We start from the raw sequence: 21,399 nt of genomic DNA on the forward strand, positions 1-21,399 counted from the left end.
TCTAAATCAAATGGACTGGGGTCACCTCTGTTCTTGGTCCTCTTATAACCCTTCTACAATAATTCTTTGAAAATAACAAGATGTTCATATTGCAAGGGTTCTAGGGGTAAAATAATTGCAACAGAAATATCAAAGGGGTGGGGGGAGGAAAACAGATGTCATCTTTAAAGTTATTACACATTTACAAAACCAAATGATCTTTCAACTGCTCAGTGAGCGACTGCGTGTGGTTAAGCACAGAGCACAACTGCAACGTCCCATTGCTGTGCTCGAAATGGCTTTATCTTCACTCCTTTTCTTGTGGTAGGATTAGCTGTGTGTTAATCAGCCACAAGCAAGCACAGAATCAGATACAACTCAAGTGTCATGGCCTTCACCCTATCATGTCTCTCGGCCATTATGTGAGGGGAGCATTGCTTGAGTGAGCATGTCACTTATTTAACAGTAGTTCGAGTGAAATGCGAGCACAATGTTGGCTAGCGTCTAACTCGCTTGCTTCCCAGCATGGTGCCTTCTCAGTCTTTGGCGTCTCCAACTCCATCAGCGTTGATGGCAAACATGGCTTCAGACTCTGGGAGGCAGGGCGAGTCGTAGATCTTGCAGATTCTCGTCTCTCCTCTGCCCTTCCTCAAGTACAGTCTGAAATTTGTCAAGTTTTAAACATGAATTAAGATTTAAGCTCTCAGTAAACTGAAGCTATGAAAGGTGAACCATGCAGGGTTTTCTTAATATACTACAAGTTTAGTAGACTGGTGGGTGATCATAAAAAAAAAAGAAAAGAGCAATTCTTTCACTTTATATAACAATAGATGTCACTACACTATGTATGGTTCTCACACGTTCACATTCTGCCGATATAGAGTACCTTTCGCCCATCCCTTTACCACCCGAGAAAATTTACAAGGATTAGAGTAGGGGTGTTAAACTGGCAGCCCAGGCATTAATCAAATAAAACCTTGATTCCTTGAAATGGATTAAACAGTTAAATCATGCAGTCCTCAAGACTTAACAGGCACTAGACATACCAATCCAACAGACGTGACTCACCTTGTGGTTGAGGCGTGTGCCATAATGTTGCCTCCGATGGGTTTCTTGGGATCTGCGGAGAACATGGCCGCCCCATCCACCTGGGCCACAACCTGATTGGTGATCACCACAGCAACGCCAAACTAACATGTTGGTAAGAGAAGAAAGGTCTGTATCAATAGGAGCCCGCTCATATAAAACAACTCGCTCTTGGAATAACTGTCTACCGTTGATGAGACACAGCCACATACCTCGTCTGCAAGCCTGAGCAGCATCCGTAGGAAGCGGCCCAGATGACACTGCCTGGCCGCCAGCTCTCCTCTGCCAGAGTAGTCCGTTCTGTACAGCGCTGTAGCACTGTCCACTATCAGCAGAGCATACCTACGACAAACCACAGAGCACATCGTGCTTGAAAGGCTACAGTGTATATTCCATTATTCTGTTCTGTCTGACTAAACGTGAGGTGCTGATGTCACTACTATGTCTACTGTACCATACCATTTATATTCAATGGATATTTCAAGCAAGACATCTAAGGTACTGTAAGTGGGTACATTTCAACAGCTAATTATTCTATATTATTTAATATTATACAATAGCTTAACAGTAATAATATGGAGGTCCCATTCCATTTAATAGAATCTATAATAAAACACAATGAGACCTTCTGGATGACAGCTGATTAGCTACCATACTAGCTGGCAGAGTATATAAACATACCTCGCCCTGTCAAACTGATGGTAAATGACCCACCCGGGCTGTGAGACTGACCTGGATTCAGCCATCATGGCGGAGGCTTGATACAGCAGCTGTGTCTGGTGGTCTGTGTTGAAGGCTCTGGCATAGGCCACGTTGTCCAGAACATCGCTGCCTACCAGCCCATACCTGTTGAAGATGAACGGAAAATAAATCTACCGATATGAACAAACATGGGGCGGCAGTGGCTCAGAAGGTAGAGCGGCCACTTTGGAACCGGAAGGTTCCCAGTTCGATCCTAGGTGCCTTCTTGCATGGTTTCCTCCACCATCGGTGTGACGTGTGTGAATGTAATGCACAATCTCTGTAAAGCACTTTGGATGAGGCGCTATATAAATGAAGCATTTACCATTATACAGTGGTAGCAATCCTTTTGTGCCATTTGTTACATAATGATTTCATCCCCTGACTTCTGAGGGGTAGAAGAGGGGAGAGGAGACTCACCTTTCTGCCACAGCCAGAAGCCTCTCAGGTCTAAAAGTTCCCTCTGTGTCGATGTACATAGCTTTCCCTTCTCCACCACCCTGATCAATAGGCAACTGTGGAGAGGAGACAGATATGAATCAATGTTATCTTCCAAGTTAACAACTGTTAAAAGTCAGGGTTCGATAAAAATAAAACGGCAGGACATTTTCTTAACCACTAAATCTGTATATATAATATTTTACACCTGTAAACTTGTGATAAAGTGAATTTGAAGTAGCTGACCTGACAGGTGACGGCGAGGGTGTGGCACAACTGGGTTTTCCCTGTCCTGAACTCCCCAAACATCTCTGTGATGGAGCCCGTCTCAATGCCCCCTTGAGTTAAAAGATCAAAAATAATTCAGGTAAAAAGAAAACGCATAATCATGATTTTTTTCCCCCCTGCCCTCATAGAAATATTTTAGGGGGTAGACTAGTAAAGACTATGCGCTCTCTGTGGAAAAGACAGTACAGAGTACAGACCCTGCAGTAGCTTGTCCAGTTCTTTGGAGCCTGTAGAGACCTGGATGATTTCTGCTCTCCTCTGATGGAACTCAGTTGCAGTGGTAAACCCCATGGGTACTAGTTTAGCAGCCTCAGCCTGCGGAAGATAAATAGATGTGACAGAATGTTCATCCGACCTCATGGTATGTTGAGCTGTATTGCTTAACACTGGTCCCACTCCCTTCATAGGGACCACTGGGACTTCTGTTATTCCTAGTTAACTGCATTCACCAGGTCTAGCCAGGTGAATACAACAACCAATGATTGTTATACGATTAATCTGTCAATTGATGTATGCATCAAATGTGGACAATAAAATGCAGGTAAAATGATGTAAAACAACTAAATGATGGTATAAGATAAGTGATCTAAACCAGACAGATATCTTATATATTATTTACCCAGGAGTCAAAAGCCCATCATCATTCATAATGTTACAGTTACCACCTGACAACCACAGATAAATAACGTAGCTAGTGATCTTGTGTAGAAGTACAAGTAAAGGGTTACCTATTCTGTTAGTATAATCCAAACTAACACAACCAAATATTTACTGAAAAGCATTTGGTATTATGATGATCACCAACCAAGATTTTGTCAGCTTTGGCCTCGCTGATGCCTTTAATGTTGAGCAGTTCTTTTTTAGGGACGTATGCCACCGCCTCAATGGTGTGAAAGCCTGCTTCCTCCAGCTTCTTGATGTCACTGGCACTGATGCCATATTGCTGCGTGAAGACATTAAATGAGTGACAAGATATAAAATAAAAAGTAGAGCTGCTATACACAATAAAAGCTGTGTCAAGGATTCACACCAATTTCAAAAAAAGAGAACAAAAGGGACAGGGGAAGCAAGGGGAAAGAATTGAAAAACAACAAAACGTATCTAAATTGCATATTGTCACTGTCTGGCCAAAACCTCTTTACTCCATTTTTGAGGCTTTTGATTTTTTTTGCATGAATCAGGGCTATTGAACACCCGTTACATCTGTGTGTTGGTTAAAATAATATTGAACCAATGTAGTAAAAAGTGCTTTGGACAAAACCTCCTAACTCCACACTTTATGCCAAACCAGCTAACTCCACGCGTTTGGCCAACTCTTTTTTTCATAAATCAGGGCTATTGAACACCCTTTACGTCTGTGTGTTGGTTCAAATAATATTGAACCAATGAAAAGTAGTAAAAAGTGCTTCGGTCAAAACCTAACTCCACTTGAGCTCATTTTCCCAAAAATGTACATTTTGGAGGCTTGACAGCAGAGATATGGTATATACACATAGCATATCCGTAGCAACAGGTATATACTGTACACTAATTTGCAAAAAGAATATATTATGAGATTAAGATTAAGATGACACCAGGTTATAACAGGCTTTCAGCCTCAATTTTGGATATGTGTGGATACTATAAGGTCAGTGCCCTCCCTACTTCTGTTTTCACAACCACCTACTTTTGCTGGGGGCCCCAGATGCTTATTATTAGTCGTATAGATACCATAACCATGCATTATGGCATCGCAATGCTTACCAATTATCCAATGTTTGAAACTGAAGCACAGCATTGCAATACACGGAAAGGTTATATTTTAAACGAAACCTTTGTTTGTGTGGCCTCACAGTAACCAGGATGCCAAACAGCTTCATCCTCCACACGCAGGAAATGTAAACTATGTCATCAAACATAGGAGGCTATGGAAATGTAGATACCTCCAGTCTGCTCAGAGGCTGTGGTCCAAAGCTCTCCTCCTCTTCTACCTCCGTCTCCACCCTGGCCTCGCTTCTCATCGCCATGGTCTGAGAAGATTGAAGAAACACATGAGATGACTTGATTGATTGAAGTATTTATTAGAAGTTTGCATAGGAAAAAGGTGCAGTGACATTATTAGCTTGGAATTTGAATTGTCACCCTCTACCAACGTGTCATGATTCATGAACCCTTTCATCCAAATTCTGGAGTCAACATTCTCACGACAATGTTGTGTTGTTGTGAGGGGAGATTATTTGGTGTAGAGCAGAAAAAGGGGGAGGGGGTCTGGAGGACGGATCCGTCCAGTGGTTAAACTATCCAAAGAACGATGATAAACACGCCAACAGGAAAAGAAAAAACATCAACACTGAGAAGTGAGAAATACTCAAATCTGAGCTTCACACTTGAGAAGTTGTCATTTCATTTCGTAGAAAATGACAGTTTCCTGACAAATTCAAGTCGAGATGCATCTCATCTCCTCGAGCTAAAGTTGAACACGTTATATTTTTTGCGTTTAAACAGGGTTGTTGTAACCAAATGGACCCGAAGAGAGCGTCCGTTTTGTCCACTCTACTTTCAGGCAGCAGTAAACAAACACCGAGGACTTTACAGTCTGTTGTGTGTGTAAGCTAGTTAGCACTTAGCATCTATGTTTTCATTAGCATTCTGAGAAAAACAAGCTGTGCAGGTAGTACTAGTCTATGTCTGTGTGATCAAAGACGTTGCAACAACAACCTGACTACTACGGGTAGGGGTACATTTAACCAAGACACAGCAGAACATGTTTTTGATAAACTTTAACATTAAATGAGACTAATTTACCTCCTTATATCTTCTTCAAAGCGCTGCGAGAAGAAAACAAAACTCCCGCCTGGCTGCAACGTCTTTCCTGTTTGTTGAGTAGGTGATGACGCAATCCCCGTGTCCGTCTTTTGGATTGGTCAACATTCTTCTAGGCTTGGTAGCGCTCCATGCTGCTGACATTTCTGATCTACAAGCTCACACCGTGCTGCGCTGCGATGCGTTGTGAGCTTGTAGATCAGACATTTTTCCTGGAGGAGGAGAGGAGTCGGTGGAATATGTACCCCACGTACCCCATTAGTACTGATGATGAATAATGTAATATGATATAAAACAGAGAGGCAGGTGATTATTGAGAATGGATGTATGATTGATTGATTAATCAATCAATTGATTGATTGATTGATTGATTGATTGATTGATTGATTGAATACTTTATTAGAAGTTTGCACAGGAAAAGGAACAGGACAGTACAGTTCACTGATATCATACAAGGTCAACTAAAAGGATAAAGACCACAAAGAAAGCGGTTTGGCTTAAGCTTGTTTGCATTGGGGTTCTTTTGCACTCAATTCATAAAAACATTAAATGACAGACAAATAAACACAGCACAAATAATGTCATAAAACAGACTGATAGATAGGCACAGGAGGTTAGGGGTTTGCTAAGTTTCTTACGGGAAATATTTGATAGCTAGGATTTAGTGGATTAGGAATTGTTTTGCTGTGTGTGAGTGAGTGAGAAATTAGAATAAATAGAATTCCATCTGATCCACATGCTGGAAGGCTGGAACAGAAGGTGGCGGTAATGCACCAATGAGATGGTGCCATAACAGTGTTAACAGTGTTGCCATGTGCGTTTATTACAAGCGACCTTGGTCTTGTTTTTCTGTAAAGTTGCTTAAGGTGGTTTGGGGACTTGTTTCTAAAAAGTGCGGTTACTCATTTGGGCTTGCCTTTACATTTCTTAATTGTTATTTAAATCAGTGTATTATTTGCAGCAGATTTACAAGCTCACAACAACATGAGTTGCTCTTGTGTCGCTGCTTTGGGACTTTGTGACTTTCTTCTCCCATCATCTTTCCAGATAAACTCGACAGTTTTGGTGGCACGCACTTGGGCCACATGTCAAATCGACTGGCTTCATAGGGAGTCGCTAAAGATACATATAGTTTAATTTATATTAATTTATCAGTTATTAATGTATTCATTTTTCATTTTTAGTAAATTAATTTCCCCAATTCCCCCATTGACTTGAATGGGGAAAATTCAAATGGTAAGACGGAAATAATTTGCAAGTGTGACTCCCGTCACGGCAACCACACTGGCAATTTCCCAGAATTTCATCTTCTAGTTCAGTGGTTCAGGTTCTGAAAGACTCTGTGTGTGGGTTCCTATAGGGGGGTCTAAATTGACCCATGCAAATGTAACTCTGACAGCGTTCAAATGGAACCAAATGAACCCTGACGGGTCCATTTGGTTCCATTTGTACACTGTCAGGGTTAAGGGGAGACCTTCAAATTTGAAAGTTTTGAGAACTAGACCATGGTTGCTTGCTTATTTCTCTCGCAAAGTCTGGCAACAGCGTTGAAGCAGCAGCCAGTCAGAGTGCACAGCGCTTTATTTAAACGTGCGTCACAAACCGTCCATTATTGTTCATTGTCGTAGACCCAGTGTGTTGTTGTTAGCAGCGTCGTGTCCAGCGTTTATGGTCCTAACAAACAAACCTCCGCTCCTATTTATTGTTCTTCAGGTTTATATTAGCTGACGATGATGGCAGAAGAATCCGCAGTTAAGGTCTGCATCCGAGTCCGTCCCCTCATCGAAAGGTACGATTTTAACCAACCTTAAACAACAAGGCAACGGTTACTGGCAGCAGCTAAGGCTAGGGCTCCACCAAAATGACGGCGTCGTGCCGGCGTCGGACGCCGTCAAAAAATGAACCGGGGCGAATTTGAGCGTCCGACGCGGACGTTGACGTCGGCAGTGGAGCACCCTTCATTGATTAAAACGGGAGCGTTCCCTGCGTTGACGTTGACGCGGCGCTCGGTGGAGCCGGGGGGTAATGTAGCGCCATGGGGCGTTATGGAAAGTACATCTTTACTTTCACGGTTAAACCTAAAAAAAAAGCTAGCCCTGAAACATGACTTAACCGTCATACGAGATACGACCGTCATGTTTCAGGGCTAGTGTCTTTCACATGCAATAGTCAAACTTCTAATAAAGTTTTCAATCAATGCTATAGTCATTAGCCCTGATTCAAGACACATTTCAAGGTCCCCATTTAACTCTGGCAGCGTATAAATGGAACCAAATGAACCCTAACCACGCCCACCAGGCTTTCTCAGAGAAAAAGCCTGGTGTTCGTTCACAACAGGCCGTTTGGTTTCCGCCTAGAGCGCGGAAACCACTAGAAGAAGCGGCGTCGCTTTGATTTGGTTCCCTCCGTTTGTTTCCCCTATAGAAAGTGAGCGTAAGGCGGAGTTTCGCTCCAGATGACGTATTTCCCGTCGCCATCCTCGAGGGACGTCACTTATAATAATAATAATAAGTGCACTATAAACGTTTACACAACCTCCATGACGATCCTATTACTATATGTATTGAGATAGATTGTTGTAGGCTACAACAGTTATCATCAAAATAAACCATATCAAAGTGTGCAGGACATTTCTCTCTCAAAATAACAACTTTTCTAGTGTTATTTCTTATCCTGGTAAACATCATTGGTCTGTCCCTTGTTCAGCCATGTCAGATATATTTTCTCTTTAAACAAAACCGTTTGCTCAATCTCATTGTAGGCTATATCCTATAATATATTCAATAGATATATTTTTATGACAGATTTACTGGCCTCAACCTCCCGTGTAATATGTATTAGCCTAGAGACACTTCAGTCAACTCTGCCACTTTACGCAGATCATCTGAGAGAGAACATTGTGGTCAAGCAAGGATCACTTTGTATTGAGAGAGAGAGGTGCGCTTTCTCTAATTATCCAACAGAAGAGAGAGAGAGAGAGAGAGAAATGGTCAAGCCTATAATAAATAGAAATATATTTGTTATGCCAAATTACAAAACCAAACCCGAGTGGCCCCGTAATGGTCTTGTCCAGTTCCGTCCCGTTCTGATTCCCCCTTTTTTTTTCTTTTTTTGAGACCTGTGACATTGTCCTGAAATCCGTTCATTTCCGAGGTTCAGAGAGACCCGAGCATTTAGCTTATTAATAATCTAACTAACTAACTGTCTGCAGCTGTGTTAACTGATCGACAGACTGGCACTGTCAGAAGTCAGAGCGGTGTAAACTTTATCATGTAATGTAGACTTATTATTGTCCAATGCTGCTGGTTGGTTGCCTAGGAATCTATAATATTAACATTGAAACAAAAGCCAGGGAGAAAGGAATGCTTTTAGGCTATTTTCTATCTACAGAGGTAAGTCATTTTCCGTTTGTTTGTAATAGTAGGCTAGAAAGAGAGAGAGAAAGAGAGAGAGAGAAATGGTCGAGTGAGCTTCACTTTAAGACGGGACCTGTGTTGCATTGCCGATTAAATCTCTTAAGGCCTAATTAAGCCTATTTATTAAATCACAATCGAATGTTGTTTACTTGCATAATGGGGACACTTTTTTCTAGGCTATTTTATATTTAGTCACTGGAAAATGTTTCAACATCTGATCTCTCAGTACTGTTGCTTCAAGTTTTTTTTTTTTTTTTTTTTTTTGACTGGTCCCCCTCAGCAATGGCGCTGGTTTTGTAGGCCGATAACTCCAAATCGGCCTACAAAACGTCATACGCACGAAATCAATACCTATTAAAATGTTCGAGTGGCCTAGTGTAGTCTTGCCAGTCGCTAAAAGTTGGACTAAAAGATGCATATACCAAACGATTTTTTCAAAAGCAAAACTACTCCGCATCAAGGAGTTTATTAGGTAGGCCCTAAAAGTATGTCCTTGAGCGCAGGGGAATATTTTGGGTTAAAACTGAATGCGGTTTGATCTTTCCGGCAAATTGTAGTCCTTTGAGTACTACAACGTGACGTTTTGGGGTTTCCGCTCCAGACCGGTTACAAACCCGAAAAGTGAAGTGATCCCAGACTAGTCTCGCGTAGCCAGACAACTATCCCACAATCTCCGAATGCTATATAGAGTCTGGAAGAGCAGCTCCCGAACGGCGAGTATCGGAAGTAGCCACTGCTGCACTGAACTGTAGTCCCATTGGAAACATAACAGAAGCACAATAGCTCAGACAAAGTCATTCGAGCTGCCTATTATTGTTATGAGTGTATAGTTTAAGAAAACTTTCGAAAACATCATGAAGGTGACACCAACAACACCAGAGAAAGACGAAATAAAGCCCCCAGAAATGTTGAAAGGAAACATAACGCTTCCAGTAGGACATGTTATTGCTACTGCACCAAGGGAGCGGTTGCGTCACATCCGCTTTATCTCGCACTCACCGTTTCTATTTCCGTCTGCCAGACTGTATGCCGGTGTCGGGTCCATATCTGCGCGCGGCGTGATTGGAAAGGACACCCGGGCTCCAGGGAAACCCCGCCCACCGAAGCTTTTGATTGGCTGAAGCGGAGCTAGGGAGCGCTCAATTGTAGTCGCTTGGACAGGGCGTTTATCGTGGGCTTGCCCAGGCCTTACGGCCTGGGCATAAATATAACGATTGCATTCACCACGGCTTCGTAACTCGCGCGGCGCTCCGCCGGCTTGCAGTGTCGTGGACAATCGAGCGGCTCCGTCTGGAGCCCGGGTGTCATTTCCAATCACGCATCTGCGCGGGGTCCATATCTGCGCGCCTGCCATATTAACATCCGGCGGTTGCAACTGACGGCACACAATATGGTGTTGTGATTGGCTTTTCCTCTTCAAACCTTTATTGAACAAGGACTAACAACATCCCCCAAAGTAACTTTTAATAATACATAACAGTACTGCATTAATTCTTATTGCCTTTAATAATAAATAACAGTATTGCATTAATTCTTATTGCCGAAAATTCCAAGTAACTTTTAATAATAAATAACAGTACTGAGGTACCCCTCTGAGGACCGGTGGTCTGCGAGAGACCTCAGTGTGAGTCAGCCGTCCTGCGGGGGTTTCTCACCGCCGACCACGGGGCGAGGTCCGTGACTGACCGTGAGTGGTGGTCTCCCGGTGGAGGGTCGCACGGTGGCCGTGAGTAGCCGCCCTGCGAGGGTCTCTCACCGCCGACCACGGAGCCGCTGACGCCCGCTCCTCTCACGGACCTCCTCTCTCACGGACCTCCAGCGGAGGAGGTCCGTGAGAGGAGCGGGGGTCAGCGGCTCCGTGGTCGGCGGCGGGGGTCTCGCCGCTGACCACGGGCTGCGGGGGGCTCGTGGTCGGCGGCGAGAGACCCCCGCAGGGCGGATGACTCACGGCTACCGTGCGGGGATCTGTCGACCCTCCACCGGGAGAACCGATGGTCACCTCGCCTCGCCGATGACCGTCACCTCGCCTCGCCTGACCGTGGTCAGCGGCGGAGGTCTCGCCGCTGACCACGGGACCAGCGGCGGGGGCCTCGCTGCTGACCACCGGGGTGTCTCTCACCGCTGATATTTATTATTAAAAGAAACTACCGGTATTCACTATAATTATTAATATAGAAACTATTTACTATATTATTATTATTACTATATTAAAATAAACTATTACTATATTATTAAAGGCATATTCAGGTTTAATGAAAATGTGGCTCCTCTCCAGCAGAGGGCGCGGGAGAGGAGTTTTTTGCCTCATCACAAGAACGCGCTTTGCCCAGCAGTTTCCTGTAATGGCGCCCAGATGTAAACAAACTGAAACAAACAAACTAACATCTTTACTCTATACAGCATGGATCGATTAAGCTCTACACATTCCAATCGGTAAGTGAAATAAAAAGTCATCTTTATTTACAAATGCAAACATATTTAGACATGTAACAATTACATTTAACTAACGCTACCGTATCGCTTGGCATGCGGCCGTGTTATAGTCCTCTTACTGGCCTTACAGCTTTGGAAATGTATATTTTTTATTACACCATTATAATGTTCTCATTTTGATCACAAGACACAATTACTGAGTATCGGTAGGCCTACTTCTCCAGCTTTAGAATATGTATGATACTGATTTATACGAGACAGGCACTGGCATTTTATTAGTTCAGTAGTTTACAATCAGCATAATGATTAGCAGACTCAAAACTTGTATTTGGACCATCATAACTAACCCGAACACTACGGTCCTTTTGATTTACAGACCTGTTTGATCATTCAGGGCTAGCGCTCTGCCTCTCTGGTAAATAATACTGTCTGGTAAATTATGTCTGGGGCAAAACAATATATATTTTGACACAGTATGTCCACACAAGCCAACATGACGACGACCCTGTATCTGGATTAATAATTTTGGAGCTGCTAAATGATCTATGCTGCGGGTCTAACGATAAATGAATAACACTGCAGTATTCAATAGACTGAGGCATTTATTATGACTGCTAATCTAATCATTCTTTACCCTTTTTTTCATACAGGTACCTTGTTTCATCATCGCTGTTACTGTTGATCTGGATTGATCTTCGCTCGTGAAGAGCACAACAAGAAAGCATACATAATGCTAACTAAAAGGCTTTTATTTTCTGAGCAGTCGTTACCATCACTAATGATCTGCATGAAAGACTGACATGATCTAAACATGATTAATAAAATGATGCTTTGATATACATAAACTGTAATGTCTCGATTTCATTTTGATCTAGTCAATGGTAAATGTTTTTTGTATGTGGTAAGTTATTTGAATGTGTTCTGACCTCTGAAAGCTTACAATGATGGGAAGTTGTAAACATTGTGAAAACGCTATATTGTATTGTTTCATACACTAAAGCATTTTGGTATGAAACCCCATTTAAATGCAATATCATATCGTTTAGCTGCATAACATTTCTGGCATTTGTAATAAAAAAAAAAGTTTCAGGTTGACAAAACTTGTTTATTTAGGAAACGGTTTGCAGGTGAAAATGGGAAGTGGAGTGGAGTCTAGCATCTTCCAGACTGTAGAATAGCCTACCCTATTTGTGTGTATAGATTGCCTCATTATATATAGACCTACATATATATTTTTCAAATGTTCAACGTTTATTGGTGTCATAATTGTAGTGTGTAGTGTGATGTACAGCTGCTCTTCTTCAGACATCAAATTCTTCAGCCTGTATAGAAATAAAGGAGATGATGCTTAGATTAGATTGGTGAGACTAAAATAGACACAAAAGTAAATTTTACAATTTGTCATAAAACAGTACAGTACAATACATTGATCTAATGGCCTAGTGCAGTGTTTCTCAAAGCAGATTTCAAGGTCTCCCTTTATATCTGACAGTGTACAAATGGAACCAAATGAACCCTTCAGGGTCCAGAGTTACAGACTTGTATGCATTGACATGCAAACCCCCCCAATTCGCACCTCGCTAAGGCTTTAGTATCACAATGGGATGTTTGAACAAAGAAACAAGCATTGCACAGTACCTATGCATATCAATAGACCTCCTGTAAGTAGCTAGGTGTTGAGCGACCCCCTCCAAACATCACTATGCACCAATAACGTTCAGATCTTTCTGGAATAGCAAGCGTGGGTCTAACAAATGCGGCGTTGATATCATAGAGGTATAAAATATAGGATGACTTGATAATATGGGCTATGTTGTGAATGTACGTTACGATGCTAAAAGTAGTTATGTAGATGCGTTTTACGTCAGCCGTATGTTGTGACTCACGTGTTTATTCATGGCTGAAGCTATGGGCTGAAGTAACTTACAAGTAAAGTCTATTTGTCCTTTGTGTGGACATTGAAATCATTTACAAGTTATAGACAAGACATATGTCTCATTTAATGGCCCCTGTTTATTAGATCAATGTATTGTTTTTAGGGCGGATTCACCCACAATGTGGCTAACTTTAAAACGAAACTTTTTACAAGAAATATAGCCCCAAACCCTTCAAAGATCCCAATGACAAACCCACCTAACAAACGTTTACTTAGGAAATAGATTGCTGCACTCTGACAATTATAAAATATTTCTTATTTACCTCCTTTCTTTGTTCAGCATCTCTCAGCCTGTTGTCCACATTCAGCTTCCTGAAACTCTTCCCTTTGTAAAAAGTTAAACTGTCTAAGACACTAATCGATAAAAAACAAACGCGAAATAAAGTAAACATACAAGCAGAGACTTGAAATAGAAAGAGTAAATTAAAAAATAGCAAGTTAAAGCAGTTAAAACTGCCGCGGAATGTAATGTAGTGGCTCCAGTGCCATTGTTTACAGAATGGAGGAACTGTGCACCCGCGCTTCACTAAGGGTGGACGCGCAGAGGAACAGACTAGAACGCGCACTGAGGCCATACTCTATCCTGATTGGTGGAGATCTTTGTGGCGAACGGGAAAATTTTGAGCGAGCTATGCTCGTAACAGGGGACAGGGTGGAAGTCCGTATATGGTCAGCGCACATTATAGTCAGGTGCATTAGTGGAAAATGTACACATTTTATTTTTATTTGAATGAAAGCGAAGTCCTGAATATACCTTTAATATAGTAAATAGTTTCTTTTAATAATAAATATTCTTAAAGAAACGTGTTATTTTCCTGTGTTCAATAAGAATTAATAATCCATGCAGCTGTAGTATTCTAAAAACGACTGGGCACCGGTGACTGTGTTGGGTGGCGAAAACAGCCGATCTACAAGCCCACAAAGCGTTGCGCTTGCTATGCGTTTTGAGCTTGTAGGTCTGCTGTTTTCAGCCATATTTGTGACGTCAGTCGCAAGCGCCGGAAGAGAGCAGAAAAGGCAGAGCGAAAAGATCGAGTACCGACACCGGGAGCATTTGACCAAATCGCGGAGGCAACAGTCTGGCCACGCAAGACTAATCCCAGACTAAATGAACCCTGGTACACTGTTAGTTACAGACTTGTTTGGGTCAATTTAGCCCCCCCATCCCCAAGGAAGTTGAAGGAACCCAGATTAACTGGAATCCTTCTCAAACTTTCATGTCAAGGACCCTCAAATTGACACTTATTAGCCAGCGCCGCGGACCCCCATTTGAAATGGAAGCCAAATGGGGAAATGCCATAGTGAAATGTCTAAATTGACCCATGTAAGTATGTTTTGATTGATTGATTGAAGACTATTAGAAGTTTGCATAGGAAAAGGTACAGTTTCATGACGGTACAGTTCACTGGTAGCCTACAAGGTCTACTAAAAGGAGATCCATGAAAAGACTAAGCTTATTTCCACTGGAAACCATTTAAGTATTAGCCTAGTTCCAGACCCTGAATCTCTAGCCACACCCACGAAATGTCAATTCAGGCTGAGTGTCAGGCTATTTAAGTATCTCATATAACATTGAATGACAGACAAATAGAACACAGTACTATGCAGTAGATATGTAAAGAAAAACAAAAAAGAAAACAGTAAGTCTAAACAAACAGTATATACAAAGAAGGGGCAGGGGAGGGTAGGGTTGGGCTAGGTTCCTTTTTTTTACCAGTTGCGAACGGCTGCTGCCTGTAAGTGGTTTTTCAGAGCAATTTTAAAGGATGCTAGTGATCCACACTCCTTTATGGCCTTTGGTAAGGCTTTCCACATTTTGGTGGTATAGCAGAAAAACGAGTTTGACACTTTGTTGGTTTTTACTCCGGGTTGGAACTTGGAAGTGATCTGTGGCGCTGCCTCTGGTGTTATAATTATGGACATCCTTAATGTTTATAAAGTATATTGGACACTGGACCCCCTGGAACTCCAGCTCCCTGACCCCACTTTGAGAACCAAGTATAGGTCTATAAGACCCAACCTTGATCCAATCATTGTCTCCACCAGCCGAAGGCATGGGGGAGAGTATGTTTTCCCCTTCGTCCGTCCGTCCGTCCGTCCGTCCGTCCGTCCGTGCGTGCGTGCGTCCTCGCAGTTTGTGTGCACCAAATCTCAGTCGCCGTTTGCCCGGTCACTGCCAAAGTGAGCACACACATTCCCTGGATGCCAATCTAGAACCTCTGCCCTACATTTTTCAAATGGGCCTTTTCTAGTGCCACCTAGTGGCCGATGTTTGCAAAACACATTTCTGTGCACTACTCTTACAGATTTTGTCCAAAAATCCTACAAATCGGTAGGAAGTATCCCGACAGTCATGTGATCGACACAGATCTGTCCAATTTTGCATATTCCATCCTGATTGGCTAAGATTGGCTTCCAAAATGTGTAGGATTGAGCCGTTTTGAACAAAATGCCTCAAATCCCAAACGCAAAGTGCAATTATCATGAAATTGCGCACACACGTTCCCACTAGGTCGAGGAAGAAATGCCACTTGTTTTTGAAATCAGCCTCATGGTGGCGCTATAACAGGCCGATTTGTGGTTCTACCTATAACTCCACCGATCAGTTTCAAACTTTGTAAGCGCACTCCCTAGAGGCTAAGGATAAACCTTTGCCTGCATTTTTCACATCAGCCTTTTATAGCGCCAGACTTTGGGCCGACTAATGTAAAACAAATTTTTGAATATTACTCCTTGAGATTTTATCCAAAAATCACGCGAATCGGTACACAGTATCTCTATAGTCATGTGATCAAGTCCGATCCGTCTGATATTTCATATTCCATCCTGATTGGCTAATATTGGCTTCCAAAGTTTGCAGGATTGCTCCGTTTTTGAACAAAATGCCTCAAATCATCAACGCAGCTTGCGATTACCGTGAAATTTGCCACACATATTCCCACTAGGTCAAGGAACAAATGCTACCTTTTTCACATTGGCCTGTTATAGCGCCACCAGCAGGTAGACTTTAGCAAAACACATTTTTGGAACACAATGCTTCAAATCATGCATGCAGCGTCCGATTGCCATGAAAGATTTAAGGTGAAGAACATATGCCACCCTTTTTACATTGGCCTATTATACAGTAGCACCACCAGGATGCACGGCCTGGTTGAGACCTGTGCTCGGAAGAGCACACTGCTTCTAGTTAACGTTGGGTCAGTTTGATTGATTGAAGACTTTATTAGGAGTTTGCATAGGAAAGGTACAGTTTCATGACGGTACAGTTCACTGATACAAGGTCTACTAAAAAGAGATCCTAGAAAAGACTACGCTTATTTCCACAGGAAACCATTTAAGTATCTCATATAACATTGAATGACAGACGAATAGAACACAGTACTATGCAGTAGATAGTAAAAAAAAAAAAAAACTATTTAGATTCACAGCAAATTGTCATTCATCCATCCATTCACATATCTGAAAGTCTAACATTACTTGGTGATGTACACAATAACGGACCCTCAATCATAAGGAACTTTAGGTGGATAAATGGGGGACTGGACTGCCCATAAGTCCTACATCTCATTAGTCCTACATCTCATTAGTCCTAATTTGGTTAGGGTTAGGTTTTAAGGTTAGACCGATATATGATGGGAAGAAAGAGTGGTTGTAGCTTAACAATCAGAACATATTGTATGCCAAAGGTGCCCACACAAGACTTGTGTTAATGTTTCAGTTGTGTTGTCACATTTTGAAAATGCCATATCAACAAGCACAAAACTTGTCGAGATACTTGTGAGCTTGCTTCAGGAATAGCTGATCTATATTATAGGTTTAAATTGGTTAGTGATTTTGACCTATAACACATTTTGCTGTGGAGGTTTAAATTGGTTAGTGATTTTGACCTATAACACATTTTGCTGTGGAGTTTTATGTTAAATTTGTGATTTGTCCTTTCTACTATGTTTATCAGGGAAGAGGAAACTGCCAAAGAAGGTGCCAAGCCGGTGCTGTATTGGAAGACTGATGAGAAGTCCGTCCAGCAGTGCATTGATGATGGGAATGCGACCAAGTGTTTCAGTTTCGGTATGTTAAACAGAATGTATTAACTATCCCTAGTCCTGAAACATGACGGCCATATGACCATGGTCATTTCATATGGCTGTCATGTTTCAGGGCTATAACCAAGTAGTCCAGGTAAAAGTGGATATGCTCAGTGCTCACCTTTTGCTGAACCATTATGTATTTAAGTCAGGCGTCTGAGATCTTGAATGGCAGCTTTCTGAAATATAAACCCATCCAGACCTTTAAAAAAAATGTTTTAGCAAAAGACATTTGATAGCGTGGAAAAAAAGACACGAGTACAGTATATTAAGTACCTTTTACCAATTATAGAGGGTTTAAGTGGTACCGCCGGTTATGTAGCTCGGGCAAATAAAAGGTGAATTGATCCCAGTGCATGACGGAGGACGACATCACAATAAATTAAATCTCCACGATACGGTTATCGTGAGTGTTTTTTATCACGATAAACGATAATATCGCGTATCGTCCCCATCCCTAGGCAACACATTCTAAGGTATATTGATTTGATGACATGGTAAATGTTAAAAATGAGTGGTGTTCCCTGGTTAAGGAAACTAGGTTGGTTTGTATAACATTTTTGAAACCATAACTACCAAAAGTTTGGAATAAACAGGGTAATGGCGCTGCTAGTAACGCAGCCTATGAGCGCTGCTATTTTATGCTCCTCCTCCCTCCCCTCCTTCAAAACCCACCTCTTCAGAATGGCTTTTCCCAGCTGAGTTCCAGTTAGATCCCCAACCCATGCTTACATTTTTAATCTAGCACTTGCCATCTATGGTTTTAGTTTTTTCTTAAAGTTGGTTCCCTCACATACTTAGAAAAGCGCTATATAAATCGGCTATTATTTGTGCTTTGTATTTAAGAGTGCCGAAGGCAGATGTACATTTTATGCTAATTGAATGTCCATAGTTTTATGTAATCAAGTATCTGTCTGACTTGGCTTCACACGTTATATTCAACAGATCGTGTCTTTAGTGCTACAGAAACAACTGCTCAGCTCTACAAAGACATTGCAAAGCCACTGATTGCATCTGCTGTTGAAGGATACAATGGTATGTATTTGAAAAGGGCTTATTGAGATCTGCCTCATAAAACCCTTCACTTAAAATATCTATGTAATATCATATAATGCTTGCTTATTTCTTTCCATATTGCACTGTACGATCACAAGGAACCATATTTGCCTATGGGCAGACTTCCTCTGGCAAGACATTCACCATGATGGGCAGTGATGATGGCACGCCAGGAGTCATACCCCTGGCCATGGAGGATGTCTTCCAGACTATCAAAATGGTGAGAACTGTTTCATATGATAAATTATGTGTTGCAATGTGTTTTTTGTTTTTTTTGTACACACTGGTGCAACTGCAAACCTCCATTAAAATTAATGGTTTCTCTTTTCATTGTAGTATCCTAAGAAGGAGTTCCTTCTCAGGGTGTCTTATATGGAGATCTATAATGAGACTGTAGCTGATTTGCTAGTCGATAACTGGAAGAGGAAGCCATTGGAAGTCCGTGAGGGAAGCCATGTAAGTGGGATGGATTCGTTTTCGCTTTTGTTTGCAAAGAAATGTGCATTTGCTTGATGTCTTAAATTGTGTATTCACAAATCAACTGTCTTGACAGAAAACTGTGTATGTGGCTGATCTGACTGAGGAACTTGTGATAAACCCTGCTCAAGCCCTGGCCTGGATTAGAAAAGGAGAAAGTAAGATGTCTTGATGGGAGTCAACTGTCAAGACTATTCTTTGCACAGCTGTTGAAACAAAATGTAACCTTACTTTTCTTTTCAACTTATCCATGCAGAAAACCGGCATTACGAGAAGACAAAAATGAACCAGCGGAGCAGTAGATCACACACCATTTTCCGTATGGTAAGCCAAATTGTGCAATAATGACTTCAAAACACAATACACCAAGAGGCAAGAGCCCTATCTTGCAAATGTAGGTAAGAAGAGACTGGACCCCAAGTGCCTTGGGCATTAAAGCAAACATTGGTAACAAATGAAAACATTAACTGTTTATTAAAATGTATACATAAAATCTGAAAAAATTGACTCAGAAGTCTGCTTTAGTTACAAGTCTTATTTACCTCAGATTTTGGAGAGCCGAGAAAATGGTGAAGACGCTGATGGCGCCATTACCGTGTCTCACCTGGTAAGCAAGCCTGGAACAGCAGATCTGTTCATTTGCTTGTTTATTTAATGACAACTATTCTTGGCTCCTATATAATTTTATACATTTTCTTCACCTTCCAGAATTTGGTTGACCTGGCTGGTTCAGAAAGGGCAAGTCAAACTGGTGCAGAAGGTAAAGTTGAGGGAAAGCGTTTTACTAATTTTGATCATTGTTGCCAGAGGTTGCAGGGTTTTGGGGAAAAGTTCTTACTGTTTTATGTTAATGATCTGGGATGGGAGCTAGGATTGATATAGTGATGCAGTTTATGACCTGTAATTCAGCCTGGTCAAAAAGTAAAGTATCATTTGATGTCTTAGGCGCACGGTTCAAGGAGGGGTGTAACATCAATAGGAGTCTATTCACACTTGGTCAAGTGATCAAGAAGCTGTCTGAAGAGAATCAGCGGTGAGTGAACAATTCTCAAATTTTATTCTTAACGGGGAAAAGCACAGTTTCCAGGATTGTCTGTTTGGATCTAAAGTGCCCTGTTACACAATGCTTGTACCTAATTAAAATAAAGAAAGGGTTTGTTAATTATGCAAATTCCGCTCTTTCCACACAGTGGTTTCACAAACTACAGAGACAGCAAGCTCACCCGCATCCTTCAGAACTCCTTGGGTGGGAACGCCAAAACCGTTATCATTTGTACTATCACACCTGCTACACTGGATGAAACCCTCAGCACACTTCAGGTGGGCGGAATAATCCTTTACCTTGTAATTTGATACATCATCATAAGTGACGTGGAGACAAATTTGTTTTGAGGTGTTGTGTATGAGGAGTATTCTATGTTTTGTAGCTTAAATTCAACTGTATTTCTTTTTTTTTTCTTTTTCTGCTAGTTTGCTAGTGCAGCCAAGTACATGAAGAATGATCCTCATGTCACAGAGGTTTCTGATGATGGGGCCCTGCTGAAGAGGTATCGTAATGAGATCGTGGACCTAAAGCAACGGCTCCGTGAGGCAAGTAACATTATTTGCATTTGCAAGATGATCTTTTTAGTTTTCCATGAGTGGAGCATTTTGAATAGATGATAAAATCATTCATTGTGGTGTTTATTGTTAAATCATTTTTGTTCTCCGCCTGACCTTCTTTTCTTTTGTGTATCATCGTCCTTGATGATTGGTTGACAACATTTTATTTCACAAGATTTCTTGTTACTTATACATGATAAAAAGATCAAGAAAAATGTTTTGTTTCTTGCAACATCATTAGTGGTAAACATATTTCACAACAAAAAATAAATGATAAAAGGATAAAAGTTCATTGTCCTAGTGCTACAGGTGCTTGAAGGTGCTGTGCACAAGATCCTAGGTTGTAAAGGAATCAATTATAACTGTGTATATAACCCCATTTCCCCCTCTCAATCAATGTTTTACTTCCATGTTATGATCTGTGTGCAAATTAACTGACTTCTCCCATGGCAGGTTTCGTCAGTCACCCAGACAACGGCAACAGAGAAGGAGTCTCTGTTTCTACTGCTACAGGAGAAGGAACAGCTCCGGATCGAACAGACAGAGAAGATCCGTAATCTGACCAAACTACTCGTCACCAGTACATCTTTTGTCGCCAGTAATAAGGTATCAGCACAAGATCAGAAATCGAGAGCAGGCTGGCCTGGTCGGTAGCGCTCTTGCCTCATACATAAAAGGGAGGGAAATTTGTTGCTCTCCCCAGGTTGGAAGAGGTAGTGTACCGGCCAGGATTACATTAGACAATTGAATCTTGGTGAAAAAAATAAAATAAAATGGGTTCCAAAAACCGTGGAATGAAAATCTAGGGGGGGGGGGGGGGGGGGGAAATGGCCTGCTGGCTCCGAAGTACTATTTGGAGTCTTAGACCTTCCAAGCCAGTAGAAAACACTTTCCACTTGGGCCAGTAAAATTAATGCCATTTAAAAAAACATAAGCCCTAACCCATAAATTCACATTTTCCTGTGTTAGGCCTACTGGTGTTTTGTAATTTCTGTGAAGTTGTCTGGTCAATTACAACATGGTGTTCTGTGAGTCCATCATGACATTCATGAGGGTCAAT

At 41.7% G+C, this 21,399-nt stretch overlaps 2 protein-coding genes across 2 annotated transcripts in view; one reads left to right on the top strand and one right to left on the bottom strand.

Annotated features, from left to right (window-relative positions):
* Positions 1–97: 97 nt before the first annotated feature.
* Positions 98–5,354, bottom strand: rad51 (RAD51 recombinase). The gene is made up of 10 exons (XM_080743968.1): positions 5,317–5,354; positions 4,455–4,541; positions 3,338–3,475; positions 2,730–2,847; positions 2,491–2,582; positions 2,227–2,321; positions 1,798–1,911; positions 1,278–1,407; positions 1,048–1,169; positions 98–639 (listed from the first exon to the last, which is right to left on the bottom strand). The coding sequence occupies exons 2-10, from the start codon at positions 4,536–4,538 to the stop codon at positions 516–518; spliced, it is 1,017 nt and encodes a 338-aa protein (XP_080600094.1). The 5' UTR covers positions 4,539–4,541; positions 5,317–5,354; the 3' UTR covers positions 98–515.
* A 1,713-nt stretch (positions 5,355–7,067) lies between these two features.
* The window catches only part of cenpe (centromere protein E), a gene marked incomplete at both ends in the record, with an annotated part of 41,388 nt that continues 27,056 nt past the window's right edge, over positions 7,068–21,399 (top strand). The window contains 13 exons of the mRNA XM_080744863.1: positions 7,068–7,123; positions 17,075–17,187; positions 18,150–18,239; positions 18,359–18,480; positions 18,597–18,716; positions 18,814–18,895; positions 18,994–19,061; positions 19,285–19,344; positions 19,446–19,497; positions 19,683–19,770; positions 19,928–20,057; positions 20,208–20,327; positions 20,793–20,945. Coding sequence (XP_080600989.1) covers positions 7,068–7,123; positions 17,075–17,187; positions 18,150–18,239; positions 18,359–18,480; positions 18,597–18,716; positions 18,814–18,895; positions 18,994–19,061; positions 19,285–19,344; positions 19,446–19,497; positions 19,683–19,770; positions 19,928–20,057; positions 20,208–20,327; positions 20,793–20,945 — 1,254 coding nt within the window. The remainder of the gene's footprint in view (positions 7,124–17,074; positions 17,188–18,149; positions 18,240–18,358; positions 18,481–18,596; positions 18,717–18,813; positions 18,896–18,993; positions 19,062–19,284; positions 19,345–19,445; positions 19,498–19,682; positions 19,771–19,927; positions 20,058–20,207; positions 20,328–20,792; positions 20,946–21,399) is intronic.

The sequence above is a fragment of the Nannobrachium achirus genome, assembly GCF_963921795.1.
Source record: "Nannobrachium achirus genome assembly, chromosome: 16".
Classification (NCBI taxonomy): Eukaryota; Metazoa; Chordata; class Actinopteri; order Myctophiformes; family Myctophidae; genus Nannobrachium; species Nannobrachium achirus.